The 18,272-nt window shown below is 42.2% G+C and overlaps 1 protein-coding gene across 4 annotated transcripts in view; it reads left to right on the top strand.

Annotated features, from left to right (window-relative positions):
• Positions 1-18,272, top strand: part of tox (thymocyte selection-associated high mobility group box) — a 255,159-nt gene that overhangs the window by 102,679 nt on the left and 134,208 nt on the right. For all 4 annotated transcript variants that reach the window (XM_078217082.1, XM_078217081.1, XM_078217079.1 and 1 more), the window contains exon 2: positions 14,056-14,121. In XM_078217082.1, coding sequence (XP_078073208.1) covers positions 14,056-14,121 — 66 coding nt within the window. The remainder of the gene's footprint in view (positions 1-14,055; positions 14,122-18,272) is intronic.

The following is an 18,272-nucleotide window of genomic DNA, read 5'->3' as shown; positions in this document are numbered from 1 at the left end:
ACTAAATCAGCAAGCTTGTATCCTGATCTACAATATGACCAATTTTAACATCGATCATGATAATGGGGCATTTTTCTTGGAGGGTGTGGTTTCAGATCTGTAGGCCACCTTGCTTGAAGAATATTCACATCAAGCACAACAACATCAACACTTCAAACTCCAACGGGCTATAAACTCAATGTTGTTGGACCCGTTTTATAAGCATAATACAAGCACAACAATTATAGATTTAGCACATTGACGGCTCATGCTTGATGTGTAGGAACATTCTGTGTTAACTGCTGCTAAGTTAATCATGGCATTGTTTTAGGTGGTTCTCTGTCTGCCTGAAATGAGCACAGGTCTCAGTTCAACATTAAGATGAGAGCCCTGCACCCATTTCAAAATCCATTTGCTAAATTTGTTCAAACTAGTTGGCACTCTGATATAATTTATATAAAATTTATATTTTATATAAATAGTTAACATTGATTTCAATTATGTTACTTGGCACTGTTCAGTTAATCATTATAAGTGATCTTCTATCTTTATAAATATTAAACATACATAAGGACAAATTGACTGCAATCTGCTTAACCCTCACAAAACCTTTAGAGGATATAAAGATGTTCTGACACAGTAAAATTTCATACAGCGAGGGAGATATACATACACAACAAAAACTTAATTTTGGAGTGAAATTGATGATTTATAGTTAGCTTTTTGTTCTTAATGCTTTAAGTCCTCTCCCATACATACCCAGAGATTTTTTCACAAAGTAACTTATTTTCATTGGAAAAGATAAGGTGACATGGAGCATATTTTAAACACGCTTAGAGGAATAGATAATTTAGCTGAGAGCAGGTCATTTAAATTGGTCTTTGAGTACAGAAATCAGAGATATGAATTCAAAACTAACAAACCTCAAGCCAAGCTGGAAATGAGAAGGATTGTTAGCCTGTCTCAGAGCAAAGTGACTATAGAATAGAGTCGCAGCTAAAAATTAATCCTTTGCAAATTAACATTATTTTTCAAAAAGCAGAGTGAGTATCTGCTTATGAACAGGTCTGAGTGTTATAAGGATAAGTACTGATGAATAGTACCAATACTCTGGAATTACTTCAGAACCATTTAAAAATGGCGGCCAGGACCGGATTCCAAGATTTCTGTTGTCTCAAATTTGCACTGGCGAGGGTAAGAGTGGGACTTATGAGCCCACACCGTGCATTCCCAATCTTGCTAGCTTCATTTTGGGGTAGACATTTTTCTGCTAGCATCCTGTATGGAGTCGATCATAATCGGCATTTGGGAACCTTTTGAAAGATAAGTTCAAAATATCTTACCCATGCCCTCGTGCCAAGTCAATGCCAATCATACTCCTCATCCACTCCCAATAACCCATTATACTCTTCACACCAACTCATTAGCCCCAGCCCCTCTCCATGGCCCCGTATACTGTCAATGCAACTCAGTGCCAGCTTATGCTACTTCCATGCCCATTCACTTCGTATGCATAATGTACATAACTAATGAGCCAGATTATAACGATGGCAAGGGTAGAACTGCTGAGAGAGGAACACCCATTCACAAGTCTTCTTTAGAAAAAAACCTGCTGTTCCCAGAACCCTATATAAGTGCCAAAAAAATGGACCCTTAAAGTATTAATAATAGAGACTTTGAATACTTTACACCTCTTGATCTTGTCCAAATAAAAATTGAGGCATTGGCAAAAGTGATCACAAAGAGAACAACTTATTATAACCATTCAAAGACATCAATCAAGCAAAGTCAACACTTCAATTCAGTTATTATAATAGAACTCCCTGCTGAGCTAACACTCTTATTGCTCTGGAATCACAGCCAAGTATGCATAGAGGACTTGTTATGTGCAATTTGGCTGTGTTTCCTCACAAGTGACTATACTTCAAATATGCACAATTGATTATAAAGCATTTTGGAACATAACATCATCAATGGCACTATTTTTGTGAAAGTGTCTTTTTCTATTGTAGAAGAAGAGGAATTTGATGAGCTGAATGACTTTTACTTGTTCCATCCTTCTTTCTGTTCTTAAAACGGAATGCTTCTATACATTCACATGAATATTGCGCCTCCCTCATATATGTTTCCCAGCTTTCAGCATGTGCTTAACGTGAAGGGAGGTGAATGACTAATCTGTCAAATTTGTGAGCAAATTATCTGAATGGGAAGTTCTGGTATTGATTCAGAAGGAGTGTAGAGGAGCTTTTTTCAACTTTGGAAAGATCACAATTGCCCCTCATGCACCTCGTACAATTTTATTTTGCATTGACGTCATTGAAAAGGAAAACGAGGTTTGTTGTATCATGCAACAAAAACAGAAAATGTGGGGAAACTCAGCAGGTCTGACAGCGTCTGTGGAGAGAGAATAGAGCCAGCGTTTCAAGTCTGGATGACTCTTTGTCAGAGCTGATTATAGTTTTATAGTGGGTGGCCAATCTGCTATCACCAACGTGCACCAGGATCGAAGTTGAAAATGACCTGAAATATTCTCTCCATTGAATAGATCATTGAAGTGAAAATAGAATGCTCTACAGAAGTGCAAACTGAGCATCAACCTGTTGACTGATCACAGAATGTTGTTTAATGGCAGCTTTTTTTTATTCATTCATGGGACATGGGCGTCGCTGGCTGGCCAGCATTTATTGATTATTCCCTAGTTGCCCTTGAGAAGGTGGTGGTGAGCCACCTTCTTGAATCGCTACTGTCTATGTGCAGTGGGTTGACCCACAATGCTTTTAGAGAGGGAATTCTAGGATTCTGACCCAGCGACTGCGAAGGAACGACGATATATTTCCAAGTCAGGACTGTGAGTGGCTTGGAGGGGAACTTGCAGGTGGTGGTGTTCCCATGTATCTGCTGCCCTTGTCCTTCTATATGGAAGTGGTCATGGGTTTGGAAGGTGCTGTCTAAGGATCTTTGGTGAATTGCTGCAGTGCATCTTGTAGATAGTACACACTGCTGTTACTGAGCATTGGAGCTGTTTGCAAATCCATGCCAGAATAAGTCAATCATGGATCAATGGAAAAAGCAGAAGGGACGTTCAAATCCTTAGTGTGTTGAGAATGCTTCGACTGTTTAAATGATATTTCAATGCTCCCAGCATTTAACAGATGATACTCTTAGAGATAGATAGTAGGATTTCCGATGCCCGACACGCTTTGTAATTCTCAAATGGACAGAGGCAGAAAAGGCCCATAGTGGTCAGCTGTTTGTGTCTTGTTGCAGAAGGTTTAACAATTTGAACTAGAAGACCTGCAGTGAGATGTTTCATCAGACCTACATGGATAAGTGTAATAGGGCACAGAGATAGAGGGCAGAATTTCAACTGCAAGGGAAGACAATTTCTGGTTCAGGTGAAAGGACCAAGGGTCATAGGCTGAGGGCAATGGAACAGGACGAGAGGCTGACAGCAGCACCTAAAAGTGTGGGAGAGAGAAGGACCCAGAGACAGACAGCAACACTTAAAAGAATGAGAGGAGGACCCAGAGACAGACAGCAGCACCTAAAATAGTGGGAGAGAGGAGAACATGGAACAGACAGCAGCATCTAGAGCAGGAGAGAGGAGTACCCGGAATAGACAGCACCTAATAGAGTGAGACAGCGAAGGACCCAGAGACAGCAGCAGCTCAAAGAGCGGGAGAGAGGAGAACACAGACAGCAGAATCCAGAGCAGGCGAGAGGAGATCGCAGAGACAGACAGCAGCGTCTAAAAGAGTGGGAGAGAGGAGAACGCAGAGACAGACAGCAGCATCTAAAAGAGCGGAAGAGAGGAGAACACAGACAGCAGCATCAGAGCAGGAGAGACGAGATCGCAGAGACAGACAGTAGCGTCTAAAAGAACAGGAGAGAAGAGAACACAGAGACAGACAGCAGCGTCTAAAAGAACAGGAGAGAAGATAACACAGAGACAGACAGCAGCGTCTAAAAGAAGAGGATAGAGGAGAACACAGAGACAGACAGCAGCGTCTAAAAGAAGAGGAGAGAGGAGAACACAGAGACAGACAGCAGCGTCTAAAAGAACTGAGCAATCCATGGCTCCAGAGTGAAAAGTCAAAGTGTGATATCACAGGTGAGTTGGTGAGTATTTTTTTGGGGTAAATTTAGTAATTGTAAGGTTTTATTGGTAGCAAGGTTTACTAATAGCAATACAGTTTATTAAATTGGCTGTTGAATGTTTCTAACTTAACTAGGGAATATCAGTCGGGTTAAGGAGAACATTTATTGAAATAATAAGAATGTAAACACAGGCAGGATTAGAGACGTTAATGAAAATTTAATTAGTTAATTAAATGCTATAAAGATAGCATGCCAGGGGACATGTGGCAGCTGCAGTGTATGAGAGCTCATGGAAGCCTGTGTGATCCAAGGCAAACACATCTGCAGGAAGTGTCAACAGCTGGAGGAACTTTGGCTCAGTCATTGAGCTGAAGGCCAAACTGAAGACACTGTGACAGATCCAGGAGGGGAAAGGTTTCCTGGACATTTTGTTCCAGGAGGAGGTCACACCCCTCAGGATAGGCTCATCTGATTTGGTCCGTGGTCTGAGACACAAGGATGTGACTGCAAGTGAGGCAGGTCTGGCGATCGAGAAGATAGAAGTGGAGGAGCCTCAGCCCTTGCGATTGTCCAACAGATTTGAGGTTCTTGCAGCTTGTGTGGGAGAAAGTGGGGGCTGTGGATTGGGAAGCAACATTACAAAGTTATGATGGTAGACAAGCAATGGTGAGCATTTAAAGAATTAATACATGGTTTACAACAAATTTACATTCCTTTGAGACACAAAAAGCCAGCAGGAAAGGTGATCCACTCATGACTAACAAGAGACAGTGAAGATTGTGTTAGATCAAAGGAAGGGGCCTAAACAATTCTCAAAAAGGCATTATGAGGATCAGAAGCTTTTTAGAATTCAGCAAAGGAGGACCAAGAAATGAAAATAGGAAAGTAAACTTGCAAAAAACAAACTATAAAAACTTCTATAGGTGCGTAAAAAGGAAACGGTTAGCAAAGACAAATGTGGGCCCATAACAGACAGAGACAAGATCATTTATAATGGGGAATAAGAAGATGTGATGTGGAGATGCCGGCGTTGGACTGGGGTAAACACAGAAGTTTAACAACACCAGGTTAAAGTCCAACAGGTTTATTTGATAGCAAAAGCCACACAAGTTTAACAACACCAGGTTAAAGTCCAACAGGTTTATTTGGTAGCAAAAGCCACACTCAACAGGTTTATTTGGTAGCAAAACCCACACATGTGGCTTTTGCTACCAAATAAACCTGTTGGACTTTAACCTGGTGTTGTTAAACTTCTTACTGAATAAGAAGATGACAGAGAGACTAAACAAATACTTTGGGTGGAATTTTCCCTCCTGGGCAAAAGTCCTGTGGTGGGGGCAGGGAGTGGCAATGTTTCCCTCCATGGAGGCTGCTGGAAATCCATGCCACATCAGGCGAACACAGCCTCTTTAAATATGTAGTGTGTAATTTAGCAGTGGGACAGGCTGGACGCCTCACACCCTGCCATCATATCTTGGGTGTCATTTTTAAAAGGTGTGTGGATGTAACTAACCCACCATTGAAGAAAGATGATGGACCTGCAGGAATACGCTGAAGCTGGAGGATGGACCTCCTCGAAGACACAGAGATGGAAGATCCACCTGATAGATGCTTCCCCCACCCACTGCTGTGTGTACCAGAGTCCATTGACACTGGACCAGTGTGATTCTCATTGGAAGTGCAGACGATTGGGTGCGGTGGGAGGAGTGCTTCGGATCAGGCCTTTGTTTGTATCTGATTGGTGGAATGCAAATCAGTTTCGCATTGGCCTCTGGTGGGAATTGCGACATACCATGGTGGGACGAAATGGAAAATGCTGCCATCATTTTAAAGCGGTGTGAAACTACTTCTTAGAGCTTCTGCCGCATTATCCCACCCGCCTGTCATTAAACCCATCGCGGGGGAGGGGGTGGTAGCTGGTGACATGGGAAAATCCCACCCTTTGTGCCTGTCTTCACAGAGGAAAATACAAAAGGATACTCCCAGGATTACATGAGAATCAAGGGACTAGCAGGAATGAGCAGTTGAAAAACAGTATTATTAACAAAAGTAGTACTGAATAGGACCAAAAGTGGATAAATCCGTTTAATGAGGTGGCTGTAAAGAGAGTGAATGCATTGGTGGTCATCTTGAAAAATTCTATAGATTGTGGAACAGTTTCTGTAGACAGTAGTAAATATAACCCCACTATTTAAGAAAGGAGGGAGAGAAAACAGAGAACTACAGAACTTGTTGTTCTGTTGTTGTTGGAAAATGTTGAACCTATTATAACGGATGTGATAAATGGGACACGTAGAAAATAGTGGTAAATGTAATGACTCAGGAAGCCCGACTGGAAAGGAACATAGTTTATTGCAGAATGCAAAGTGAAACCACTGCCATGGTGTACACACACTATTCCTGCCTAGAACTGAAGTTCAGCAGGCCCAGTCCTAGGCCTGCCTTATAAAAGGTTCAGGTAATGAGTTCCAGCTGGGCAGGCCACTGCCCTCTTTTGGGTTGAACCAAGTAAACTAAAGTAAATAAACTGAGGGACAAAGCAAGAAGGGTAGCCTCTTAAAGGGGACCACCTGAAAGAAAAACAAATCACAAATGAAACTTAAAGCACTAAACCAAAACGTGATTAAAAGATTCGGTGGCGCACTTCAGACCCTGCGGTGTCCAATGTGCACAAAAGGCCTCAAAGGTGCCCGTGGCCACCGCATGCTCCCTCTCTAGAGACACCCTGCCGTGATTGTAGCCGCAGTAGAGTCAGGGCAGACAGTCAGGCCAGATGAGGCCCTCGGTTGCCCACTGTCTGGACCTGTTGATGGCGAGTTTGGCCAGGCCCAGGAGAGAATATGAGTTGTGAAGATGCAAAGAGGTTTCAAATGGATTTGGACAGTGGGCAAGGACATGGCAGATGAAATATGGTGTGAAAAAATGTGAAGTCATCCACTTTGGCGAGAAAAATAAAAATGCAGAATATTTCTTGAATGATTATAGATGGGGAAATCTTAAAGGAATCTGAGGGCCCTTGTTTAGAAGCCCCAAGTTCTCTGCCTCTCCCTGGAATACCATCTCTCTCTCCACAAGTAGAGAAAACAGAGAGTTGCATGTGTGAGAAATGGATTGTGTGGAGAGGAGAGAATGGCAACATTTGTGGGGGGTGACTATGAGGGCTGGTATGAGAGATGAGGGTGAGTGTCACTGTTGCCTGCTCAGCTGGGGCTGTGAGGAGGTGTCTGGATAGAGAGTAATGAGTATTGGGCTGAAGAAAATGCTGGAAGCTTGGAATGTGGGGTTTGGTACCTGAATGTGTGTGCCACTCAACTTCCCTGCCCTGTTGAGATCCTTCTACCTCAAGGTACTGTCTGGAGATTTGAGCGATCAGCCACCTGTTGTTCACTTCCTCAGCAACTTCTTTAGCCATTATGGGTCAACTCTTAACTGAAATGCAGCACCTTCACTACCTCACTACTCCAGAGTACCAAGCCTTTAGAGTAGGGTTTGAACTTAACCTTCCGACTTATGGGCTTTGTTCCTACGATTGACCCAAGGCTAACACCCAGGCTATGCTGAATACCATAATTTAGGAGACTTTTGCAGGGATAGACTGGAGCACTCATGGATTCTGTCCAAGCTTTAGAATAGCTGCTTGAAGCTACAGGAAGTAGGCTTCACTGTGACTGTGACAGAAATGTGTATCACATTGTATGTTTCCTCAGGTCTACTCCTTGGGATGGCATAGTGTGTCATGATCTACAGCTGCAGCGAATGCCCATAGTTCCTCAATAGTTATCTTTATATCCTTCTGGGTCCTTTAAATAATTCTGGCACCATTGACTACCATAAACTGAAAGAATCTTGGGATCTGCCAGGGTAACAGCAGTAGTATATAAGTGGTTCCTATGGTTGCACATCAGCTGGACAAGTGTAGACTGTTCAGTTTATAAATTGAGTTATCTTGGGGGGTGGGGGCATGTCTGGCCAATGGTGCTATCAGTAAACCCTGTGGAATCCTGCCATATGTTAGAAGTGGCCTCTTTCCAATTGCTGGCTGTTATCCAAAAGAGAATGAATTAAATTACTGGTCCTGGCAACTAAAGTGTCTTTGACCTGCATAATGCAAATTTGGACTGAAGGTTGTGAAATGTACTAGAGGTTTCCTGTGGTCGCTTGATAGGAACTGCTGCACAAAAATTCAATGCAACTGTAACTTTCAAAGCCAATGACAGAGCTGTCCCTGTCCTGGAAGTGGTTCGTAAGCCTGGGTGCAGGCATGTGCACAGTTCTTTTATGTGCTCCGTCAAAAATCTTAGACGTTGCTCAACAGGTTCAGATAGGAGAGCCTAGCGTTGTGTGCATATGTGGCAGCTCAAGGATGTGTTCTAATGGAGTGTTTAAAGTTGAAATACAGCTGTTTGGTATGTGCCATCTAATCCTCCAAAACCAACAAATACAGAGGGACGCCCATGGAGACACATTAATTCATTCAAATCAGTAAATTACCATCTTTGCCTGTACAAATAAGCACAAATAGAGAAGTAATTCAACTTTAAGAAGCTGTCTGGAAGGGGCCAGCTTCTTCCGTTCATCATAACCAGTATAATGCAGACAATTTGAGTTGCTAAATGACACAACTGAAAGGAACAGACCTTCCATGCAGCATGCATTTTATATTGAGTGCAGTTCTATCCTCGGAATCGTATTATGGGGACTATGCCTCAATACCATTGATGAGGTTTCTGTACAGTGCCTAGGCTCCAGGGGGGCGATTCTCCCAGCCATTTGCACTGCGTTAGTAGCGCAGCCGGATGGGAGACTCAAGCGGAGGCCGTTTAGCAGGCTTCCCGCTGGGCGCCACGGCCTCCGTGCATCTCCAGCTGCTGAATTTCCAGCGCCGTCATCTCCGCACCAGAAATCGGCACGGAACGAAATGAATTATTCAACTGAAGTTTTGCATTTAATTAGCGGGCCCAAGACGGACGTCTCCGGGCCCGCTAGCGTCTCAGCACCACCCCCGCCCCTCACCTCCACCAGGAATGTTTCACTCCAGCGGGGTTTACAACAGCTCCCCACTTGCGGCTGGAGCGGGATCTTCTGATCCCACCACGGTCAATGGGATTTCCCATTGGTCCTACCCCACACCGCGGGAAGTACATGGCAGGGGTGCACCATTGCCAGGACCAGAAGACATGAAGAGCTGGAAGATCGTGTCTGTTGACTTTGATCACATGATTTTTCTAAGTGCATTGTTAATTGTCTCTAGGGTCATATTATTGACCCGTATATTAATGAATTGGGGGAGATAAACTAGAACCAAGCTAGCAAATTGAAAATGGTATTTTATATTTGAAGCCCTGTTCATCAAACATTGGCTGAAATGCTCTTCCCTCTCCTGCCGCGGGAATCGTAGTAGGCTAGACAGTAAATTCGACGGACCATTCAAAGGTCCATTGAGCTTGGGTGGGAATTTCTGGTCTTGGGACACGCACGGCCAGAGAATCCCACCCAATGTTTCTCCCAGCTCCATATAGTTTTACTGTCCACAGTGTTCAATCTCATATGCTTGAATTTTATTCTATAGATTTGTTGAAACACTCCAGTAGAGTGTCATCAGCAAGTTGCTATTCAGAATTCAGATTGAAGTTTAGAAAGAGGTAAGTAATTAAAAAGAATGGTGCTGAAGTGTACTACAAATGTATCCAATAGTAGTGATAAATTCATGCAGTGGAGAAGAGATCTGCCTCATTTGGTTGCCTCACCTCTTTCATGTGTGATATAGCCAGGTACAAATAGGTCAAAGAGAAGAGGCAACCAATTGTGACAGATATTTTCTTCAACTAGACGACTTAATTTTTATTACTGGACATATTTAATTGCCACTCCTTTTAATTACTTGTTTATACATATTAATTTTTGAGCTTTTAGCACTTTGCTAATAGCAATGCAACTCCAACCTCTGCTGGAGCATCTCAGGAAATGGAAAAGTGCATTGCTAATTTTGACTGTTCTGAATTATTTTTGTGGGTTTCTCTTTTGATAGTCACAAGTTGTTTTCTTCCATGTTGAATGCATCAATTGGTGAAAGCAGTATCTGAAATTGCAGATGTAGTACTGGATAATTCAGTTTAGGTCACTCTACAGCATAAATATCATAATAAATCTAAACCCAATAGAGCTTTAAGATGCTATTTTGGCATAAAAATTAAGTTGTTGCTGGTTTTAGTTTAATATGTTACGATCATTAATTTTCACTAATTCTGCACATGTTCATTGCTCTAGATATACCATGTGGGTACAGTGCAGTCTCACTTTCATAGATAAAGGAGATGCATTGAAAAGGTTTTAGAGACCCTTTTAATATTCAGCATTGTGATCTGCAGTAAACCAACTGATGAAATCAGTCGGATTTCTCGAAAACATTTCAATGAATTCATTTCTAATGATCTTAAAGCCCGGATATCAATAATTTTTTAATTTTTGAACATACAACCCAGCCGAACTGTGACAAAGCTGGACTTCTGGCTACCTGACTAACCTTAGCGCTGACCCTGGTGAGTTTTCCTACATCAGGCTACTTGAACTACTTTCGATGGATTCCAGCAGGCTTTCAGCCTAGACTTAGGAACTTGATGCTGTGGGAGGTGGGCGAGTGTGTGGGTGCAGGAAATGGTTACTGCTGAAGGAGTGAGATGCCTGCTATTTACCAAATAAGTGCTCTTCCCCCACCCTGACTTCTGGAAATAAGAAAAACAATTGCTGGCTTGGAGAAACTGATAATATCTTCTGATCTGCAAGGCTTTATTGATTCAACTCACATCTTTGGCCCTTTAGACTTCTTGATGGGTTATATATGGATCGGGAAAGCACTGCCTGAGAGTCTGGAGGAGACCCCCACATCGTCTCTGTTAGGGAAGGCCGACCGCAACTTATGTCGCTGAGGCACTGGACAGGACAAGGAGCCTTGGGACTTAAATCCCAGCCACTAGGAGCTGCTAGCCAATCAGAGGCCGGCAGTTCTCGTATACTCAGCAGTGTTACCAAGGAAACCTCAGCTGGTACTGCACCCACCTGAAGCCTCAGGTCAAGGAGGGACCCAGGTACAGGTGAAGGCAGTCACTAGGTGGGGGTTCTGGGGGGGTGTAGGGAGGTGGGTCAACTGCAAGGATGGGGGTGGCAATGCCAGGTCCTTTGATCAGGCACTGATTACTTTTGAATGAGAGACCCTCCCAGGAGCCGGCAGGCAGACATGCCATCGAGTATCCACTCTTTGGTTTGCTGTGGTAGCCCAAATACAGCTGGCACAGCAGACTGCTGTATGGAATAAAGGGATTAGCTTGCTGCCAAAACAAAATAATGTTGAAAAATCAGTGGGACCCCGGCTCTTAAAACAAGCATATAATTGGAAGCTTTTTCAGAGGCCAAGAACTTAGAAACATAGAAATATAGAAAACAGGGGGTGGAGTATGCATTCGGCTCTTCAACCCTGCTGTACTATTCATTATGATAATGCTGATTATCCAACTCAGTAAGCTGTTCCTGCTTTCTCCCCCATATCCTTTGGTACCCTTCCCCCCAAGAGCTATATCTTGGCCCCAACTTCTTTCTGTGGTAACAAATTCCACCAGTTTGCCACCCTCTGGGTGAAGGTATTTCTCCTCATCTCAGTCTTAAATTGTTTACCTCGTATCCTTAGAATGTGACCCCTGGTTCTGGACACTGTCAGCCACGGAAACATCCTTCTTGCATCTACCCTGTATAGTCCTGTTAGAATTTTATAGGTTTCTATGAGATTCCCTCTCATTCTTCTAAACTCCAGTGGATATAATCCTAACTGACTCAATCTCCCTTATCAATCTCCCCTGATACGTCAGTCCCGTCATCCCAGGAATCAGTCTGGTTAACCTTCTCCGCACTGCAGCTATAGCAAGAACATCCTTCCTCAGGTAGGGAGACCAAAACTACACAATATTCCAGGTGTGGTCTCACCAAGGCCCTGTATAATTGCAGCAAGATATCCCTGCTCCTGTACTCAAATCCAACATACCAACCGGAATTCTCTAACCGTGCCTGCAGCTGGGATTCTCCAGTCCCGTTGCAATGAACAGAGATTTGGCTGAGCATCAAATTCTCCATTCTCGCTGGCAGCGGCAGCGAGCCATGCAACTCCAGAGGATTCTGGCCTCTGCTGCACCTGTATGCTTTGCCCCACTTGGTGGGGCTTTGTTGTTGTAAACACAAAAGTGCTTTTAATGGTTAAATAAATAAAAACTTAGCCACCCTGATAAAGGGAATTGTCAGCAATGCTGTGCGCTACTTACATTGTTGACATGTAGAAGGTCTTAGGTTGTTGCTCAGTGATCATTTTATCTTTGCAATGTAAAGCCACAACTGCGTTAGACCCGTGGTTTTAACAATGATTCTGTGCATTGGTTTTAGCTGGATTAAAGGGAATTCAGTGGTAATGTTTACTTTTGACTGATTATTGATTGTGTACATCTTATGGTTCCCATGGATTATATACCAAAGGAACATTTAAACGGTTTCTTTGGATAATATTGAATCCCTTTAGCTGTCAGAGTCTTTAGATAAAGAGTAAAGACGTCCTAAAGATAAATGTTTTTTCATGTACTTATTCTTGAATTTTAATTTAGAATTCATAGAATCTCTACAGTGCAGAAGGAAGCTATTTGGCCCATTGAGTCTATACCGACCACAATCCCACCGAGGCCCTATTCCCGTAACCCTCATTTACCCTACTAATCCCCTGACATTAGGATCAACTTAGCATGGCCAGTCAACCTAACTCGCACATCTTTGGACTGTGGGAAGAAACCGGAGCACCCGGAGGAAACCCACGGGGAGAAAGTGCAAACTCCACACAGTCAGTGACCCGAGGCTGGAATTGAACCCGAGTCCCTGGTGCTGCGAGGCAGCAGTGCTAATCACTGTGCCACCATACCACCCCATTGTTCTATATTTTTACACTTGGTAACAGTTGCGCATTATTTTATAATGGTTACCCTGAGAAAAAGCAGAATGCACACCAATCAACAATCTGAGGAAGCTCAACATTGTGTTGAACCGAAGCCTGTGAAGGTTTCGGTTTTATTTAAGGAATTTTTGAAGCGTCTGTTTCAGGAATAAAGAATGCCATTGCTTACCAATTCAACTGGAATAAGTACAAATCTTAACTATGCAAAGAAACCGAATCAATTAATCTTCATTAAAATAGATAGCTACATAGGTAAATCAATAATCATGCCATCAGTTTAAAATATAATGGAAGAGAATCCATGATCATTATTAACATACCCAGCTAACTAGAATTTAACAAGCATCATCTGTGTTTCATCAATCAATGAATATAAAGAGTAAGTTCACGCACAGTACTTTGCATAGAAACTGGCTCATTCAACATGAAAAAGAACTTGCACTCCATGTAACAATCATGTAACTATTTGATTCCAAAACCATATTTACTGGCTCAACCTTTGCATCAGGACTTTGGAGTATTGCATCTGAAGCCCACGAAGCTCGCTTTGAAATATTAGACCATTTCTTGTTTTAACATGCACACATTTTCTCCAGCCAAATTGTAACTCTGAGATCTGGAGCGAATCAGAGAGCACTCTAGGTACACTTCATCATTCTTCTATCCTGCCAGAAACAGTGCGATTCATTTAGCAATTCATTAAGACTAATAGCAATATGTGTGTGCATGCTGCAGAGAATGAGCCATTTTGTTTCATAACAGATTGCAGATGAAAGGAAACCATTCATTTCTTGCCTGCCTGATGTAATTACGATTGCACTAATTACCTCAAATCACTGACATCCAGGGTCAATAAGGATGGGAACAAGCACATCAAAGAAGAGCAATATGAAACCAGAAACAACCCTTTTCGACAAGATCTATATTTGGTTCTTATATGTTTTATTGCTAGACTTTAAGTTTAGATGCATTCTGAATATTTATTATTCTATTCACAGTTTGATGGTGAAAACATGTATATGAGTATGACAGATCCAAGCCAGGACTGCATGCCAGGAAGCCAGGTGGGTTAATTAATCTTCTCCGCCATGTTTCAAGATGTAATTAAACAAATTCAAAAGGATGCATTGCAAATAAGCATTACTATCAGTAACTGGTGTAATCAAAATAATTATAATTTGCAAACAAAGCATTTAAACTGTGTTTTAGATTAATGAGATGGAGCTCGAACAAATGTCATATTTGGATGATTCTTAGATGCAAACATTCAACATTGCAATTAGCAGTGTGTTTTTTTTTCCTGAGTAGCTACTTTGTTGGCATGATCTTAAAAGGAAAATCTATTTTCTTTCTGAATAATGTGCTTACATATGCTTATTAGGAGAATTTTAATTCTAACTACTTTGATCATGAGGTGCAAACCTAACACTAAACACCTGCCCATAAATAATGGTGCAACCAATTTATTTTAATTGGAAAGAAAAATTCTTTTCTTGCATTAAATTGTGAAATAGATTTTTCAGATGAAATGTGAATCAGTAAATATGTTATCCCTGAGTCAAAGCCTAAAACATGACTGAAGATTGGTCATTAGTGAAATTTGTTTCTAATTCTTGTTATTTACTGTCCAAAGTATCGAGAATAATCCACTGACAACAAGTGAATACATTTTTATTACTAAAAATGGCTCAGTCCAAGATGCAATAAACCGGCAATCTTCAGGCTATAGCTGATAAAATATTGCTGGCCTTCGTTCCATAGAAGAGACCTCGTGTGTGCAATAGTGCCCTCACCCTCTGCTGTCTGGTTTATAATGCACACATTTAAACAACTCTCGCCCTTTGACCTCTACTGCAGTCAATATTCATGCATTATTCTTCTATCAAATTCGCCCGACTGCATCTTTCTAATAAAGTGTTGCATGTTTAAATGCATTTTTAATAAATCTTGTTTGCTCGCTGAATCTATTAAATGAATATGGTACATTAAGTACATTGAAAGAACAATAAGGAATAGCTGAGCTGTTGAGTAAGAAGCCAAACCAGTTCAAAGGAAAAGGTTATAAATACGTTGAAAAGCAGGTGAGTACAATTTAGCTAACAAATATTCAGCAGAATAGTTTTATATGTTATGGGGTCATTAGAAAGTAGTCTTGGCCACATAATATTGCAAGAATTTGGGGAGGCGATGGCCTAGTGGGATTATCGCTGGACTATTAATCCAGAAACTCAGCTAATGTCCTGGAACCTGGGTTTGAATCCCGCCACGGCAGATAGTGGAATTTGAATTCAATAAAAAAATATCTGGAATTAAGAACCTACTGATGACCATGAAACCATTGTTGATTGTTGGAAAAACTCATCTGGTTCAGTCATGTCCTTTAAGGAAGGAAATCTGCTGTCCTTACCTGGTCTGGCCAACATGTGACACCAGAGTCACAGCAATGTGGTTGATTCTCAACTGCCCACGGGCAACTAGGGATGTGCAATAAATGCTGGCCAGCCAGCGATGCCCATGTCCCACAAATGAATTTAAAAGAAGAATTATGATATAACCAGGGAGAAGTGAGGCAATCCGGCTCCCAAGACCAAGCGACCATGATGACACATCATGTGTCACATTGGTGTGACACATGATGTCACATTGCCTGGCTTTGCAGCATGTGTGATTTCATTCCAGTCTTTTATAAAGTCATGTTTTGTTAAAAATGTGCAGATTCAGTTAGAACATTTTTTTAAAAAATTGGTATGAAATCCTTTAAATACAAAAAATGCTTGCTGTTGATCATACTATTTTAACATTGAAAATTAGTCAGCTGGGGAGTGGAACTCGGCACATACACAGCTCCTTTGTTGCTAAATTGTGTTTTTGGCACAGTTGGCAACATAACTTAAATCTGTCAGATGCATCACACACTGTACATGTAGCAGTCTAAATGTGACCAGCATTTATAAAGGCATCCATAAACGTCACCTCAGGATTGGGCAACTTAGGGAAGTGAGTTTAGGAATGTTTTGTGGTGATATTGTGTTATGGATATTTGTATACAAACACCTTTGTGTATTTGTATGAAAATCCTTTATTAACAAAGGTGTTGTGAACCTGTTTATTTGTATTGACTTAATGGGCAGGATTTTATGATCTCGCCTGTCCTGAAACCGCAAGATCCCGCCCGAGGTCAACGGACCTTCCCATGGTCTGCCCCTTGCCTGCTTCGATTCCCGTGGCAGGCTAGATGGTAAAATTCCAGCCAATATCTTGTTAAAATAGCAGGGGAATTGAGCGCTGTGCAATAATGCATTTGTATTCTCATATTGCACAGTGCAATTTTACATCATTTATATATTAGATTATGTCTAAATGTGGTGAGCCAAATGCTTTTACCTCGACTAATATACACTAATTTTATTCTGCCATAAAATACACAATGGAATGAGTTTTCCCAAAAAATGGCAGAGTGTTGTTTACGGCGTTAAAACCAGTGTGTTTCTCTCCAGAGAAACTGGTTGGTTTTCTCTGCAGATCTTATGACTGCCAAAGAAAAATCAAGGGGTGTGTTTCGCGCCATCACTCAAGGGGCAGGGCCTCGGCATGTCACCCCCCCCCCCCCCCCCCCCCCCCCCACCATGCTAAGCGTCATATGGAGGAAAGGTGTGGGCAGAGGAGGGTGGTGTCATGTGGGAGACACAATTTAAAATTCCGACCTCCCATCTTCAGACTGGCTCTGTCCACAGTACCTTGTATCTCTGAGCTTTCTGTAAATTGAAAAATGAGAGCGAAGGCCAACAATATGCCTCCTACTTCCTGATTTTGTTTGTTGGTGTCATCTTCTTCACAGAAGGTTGACTGTCATGGACCTCCACCTCTGACCTCCCTGTGCTGCCCTTACACATCACACAGAGGTCAACTGCATCCAGCCCATTCTATCCATCATCCATTTTCTCTCCTGCTTCTCTCTCCGACATTGTCTGTCAATATTCTTTTCAGTATTGTCTCTGTCTTTCATCTACTCTAATGAGCATTTCCAGTAATTCCTCATTCATCTTTCTGTCTGTATAGGATATGTGGAACATCCTCCTATATGTGCTTATCTTCCCGTTTGTGACCTTGAATGGCCTGTATTGCACAAAAACATATAGCTTTACTTCCATCCTATATACTATATACTGCCACACCCTTCTTTCCTTCTCCCTTATGTATGGTAGGTTTTGTCTGTATAGCACGTAAGAAACAATACTTTTCACTGTGTCCCGATACATGTTACAATAATAAATCAAATCAAACCCTCTGTGCAACGATCAGGAAAATCAGCTCAGTTATCTTTTATATATCAAGGACATTTCCCTTAAAGTTATGAAGAAATGTATTTATATGCCTTTTGGTCTTTTTCTTGTCTGAAGGTACATTAACATATAGAGGGGAAATTCCAATGAGGCCAGAAAATGAGCACAGGGATTGTGATGTGTGACTAATCTTTGACGCTCCTTCAGATATATGTACCATCCAATTTTTGTACCATCTGCTACTTTAAATGATAATAGTGTAGAGCCCAACGCTAAACATGTTGCTGACTGGCTGTGCACCACAGCAGGGGGCCCAGGTTTGTGTGAGGCTAGCACCACTTAAAGTCAGCCTGCCCCTTTTAAAAGGGTTGTATGTTCTGGCTGTAGTAGTGCTGGAAGTGGCTGGGGCAGAGAATCCGAACAGCAAAAAGTAAAAATATGACGATACTTGGCAGAGAGCCTGCTCCAAGATTCTCTGATGCAGCATTGAAGGCCTTGTTGCAGGAGGTGGACAGGAGGAGAGAGGTCCCTTATCCTTAGGGAATCATAGAATCCCTACAGTACGGAAGGAGGCCATTCGGCCCATCGAGTCTGCACTGACAACAACTCCACCCTATCCCCGTCACCCCACATATTTACCGTGCTAATCGCCCTGACACTAAGGGGAAATTTAGCATGGCCAATCAACCTAACCCACACATCTTTGGACTTTGGGAGGAAACCAGAGGAAACCTACACAGACACAGGGCGAATGTGCAAACTTCACACAGACAGTGACCCAAGCCGGGAATCGAACCCGGGTCCCTGGCTGTGAGGCAGCAGTGCTAACCACTTTGCCACCGTGCCGCCCACAATGGGGATGAGGAGCATTTCCAGACAGACATTGCAAAAGCAGTGGGACCAGATAGCAATCATAGTCCATACCAACAGAG

The sequence above is a fragment of the Mustelus asterias genome, chromosome 7, assembly GCF_964213995.1.
Source record: "Mustelus asterias chromosome 7, sMusAst1.hap1.1, whole genome shotgun sequence".
NCBI classification, from domain to species: domain Eukaryota; kingdom Metazoa; phylum Chordata; class Chondrichthyes; order Carcharhiniformes; family Triakidae; genus Mustelus; species Mustelus asterias.
Note: the sequence above shows the minus strand (reverse complement) of the source record. Positions and strands in the feature narration are given on the sequence as shown.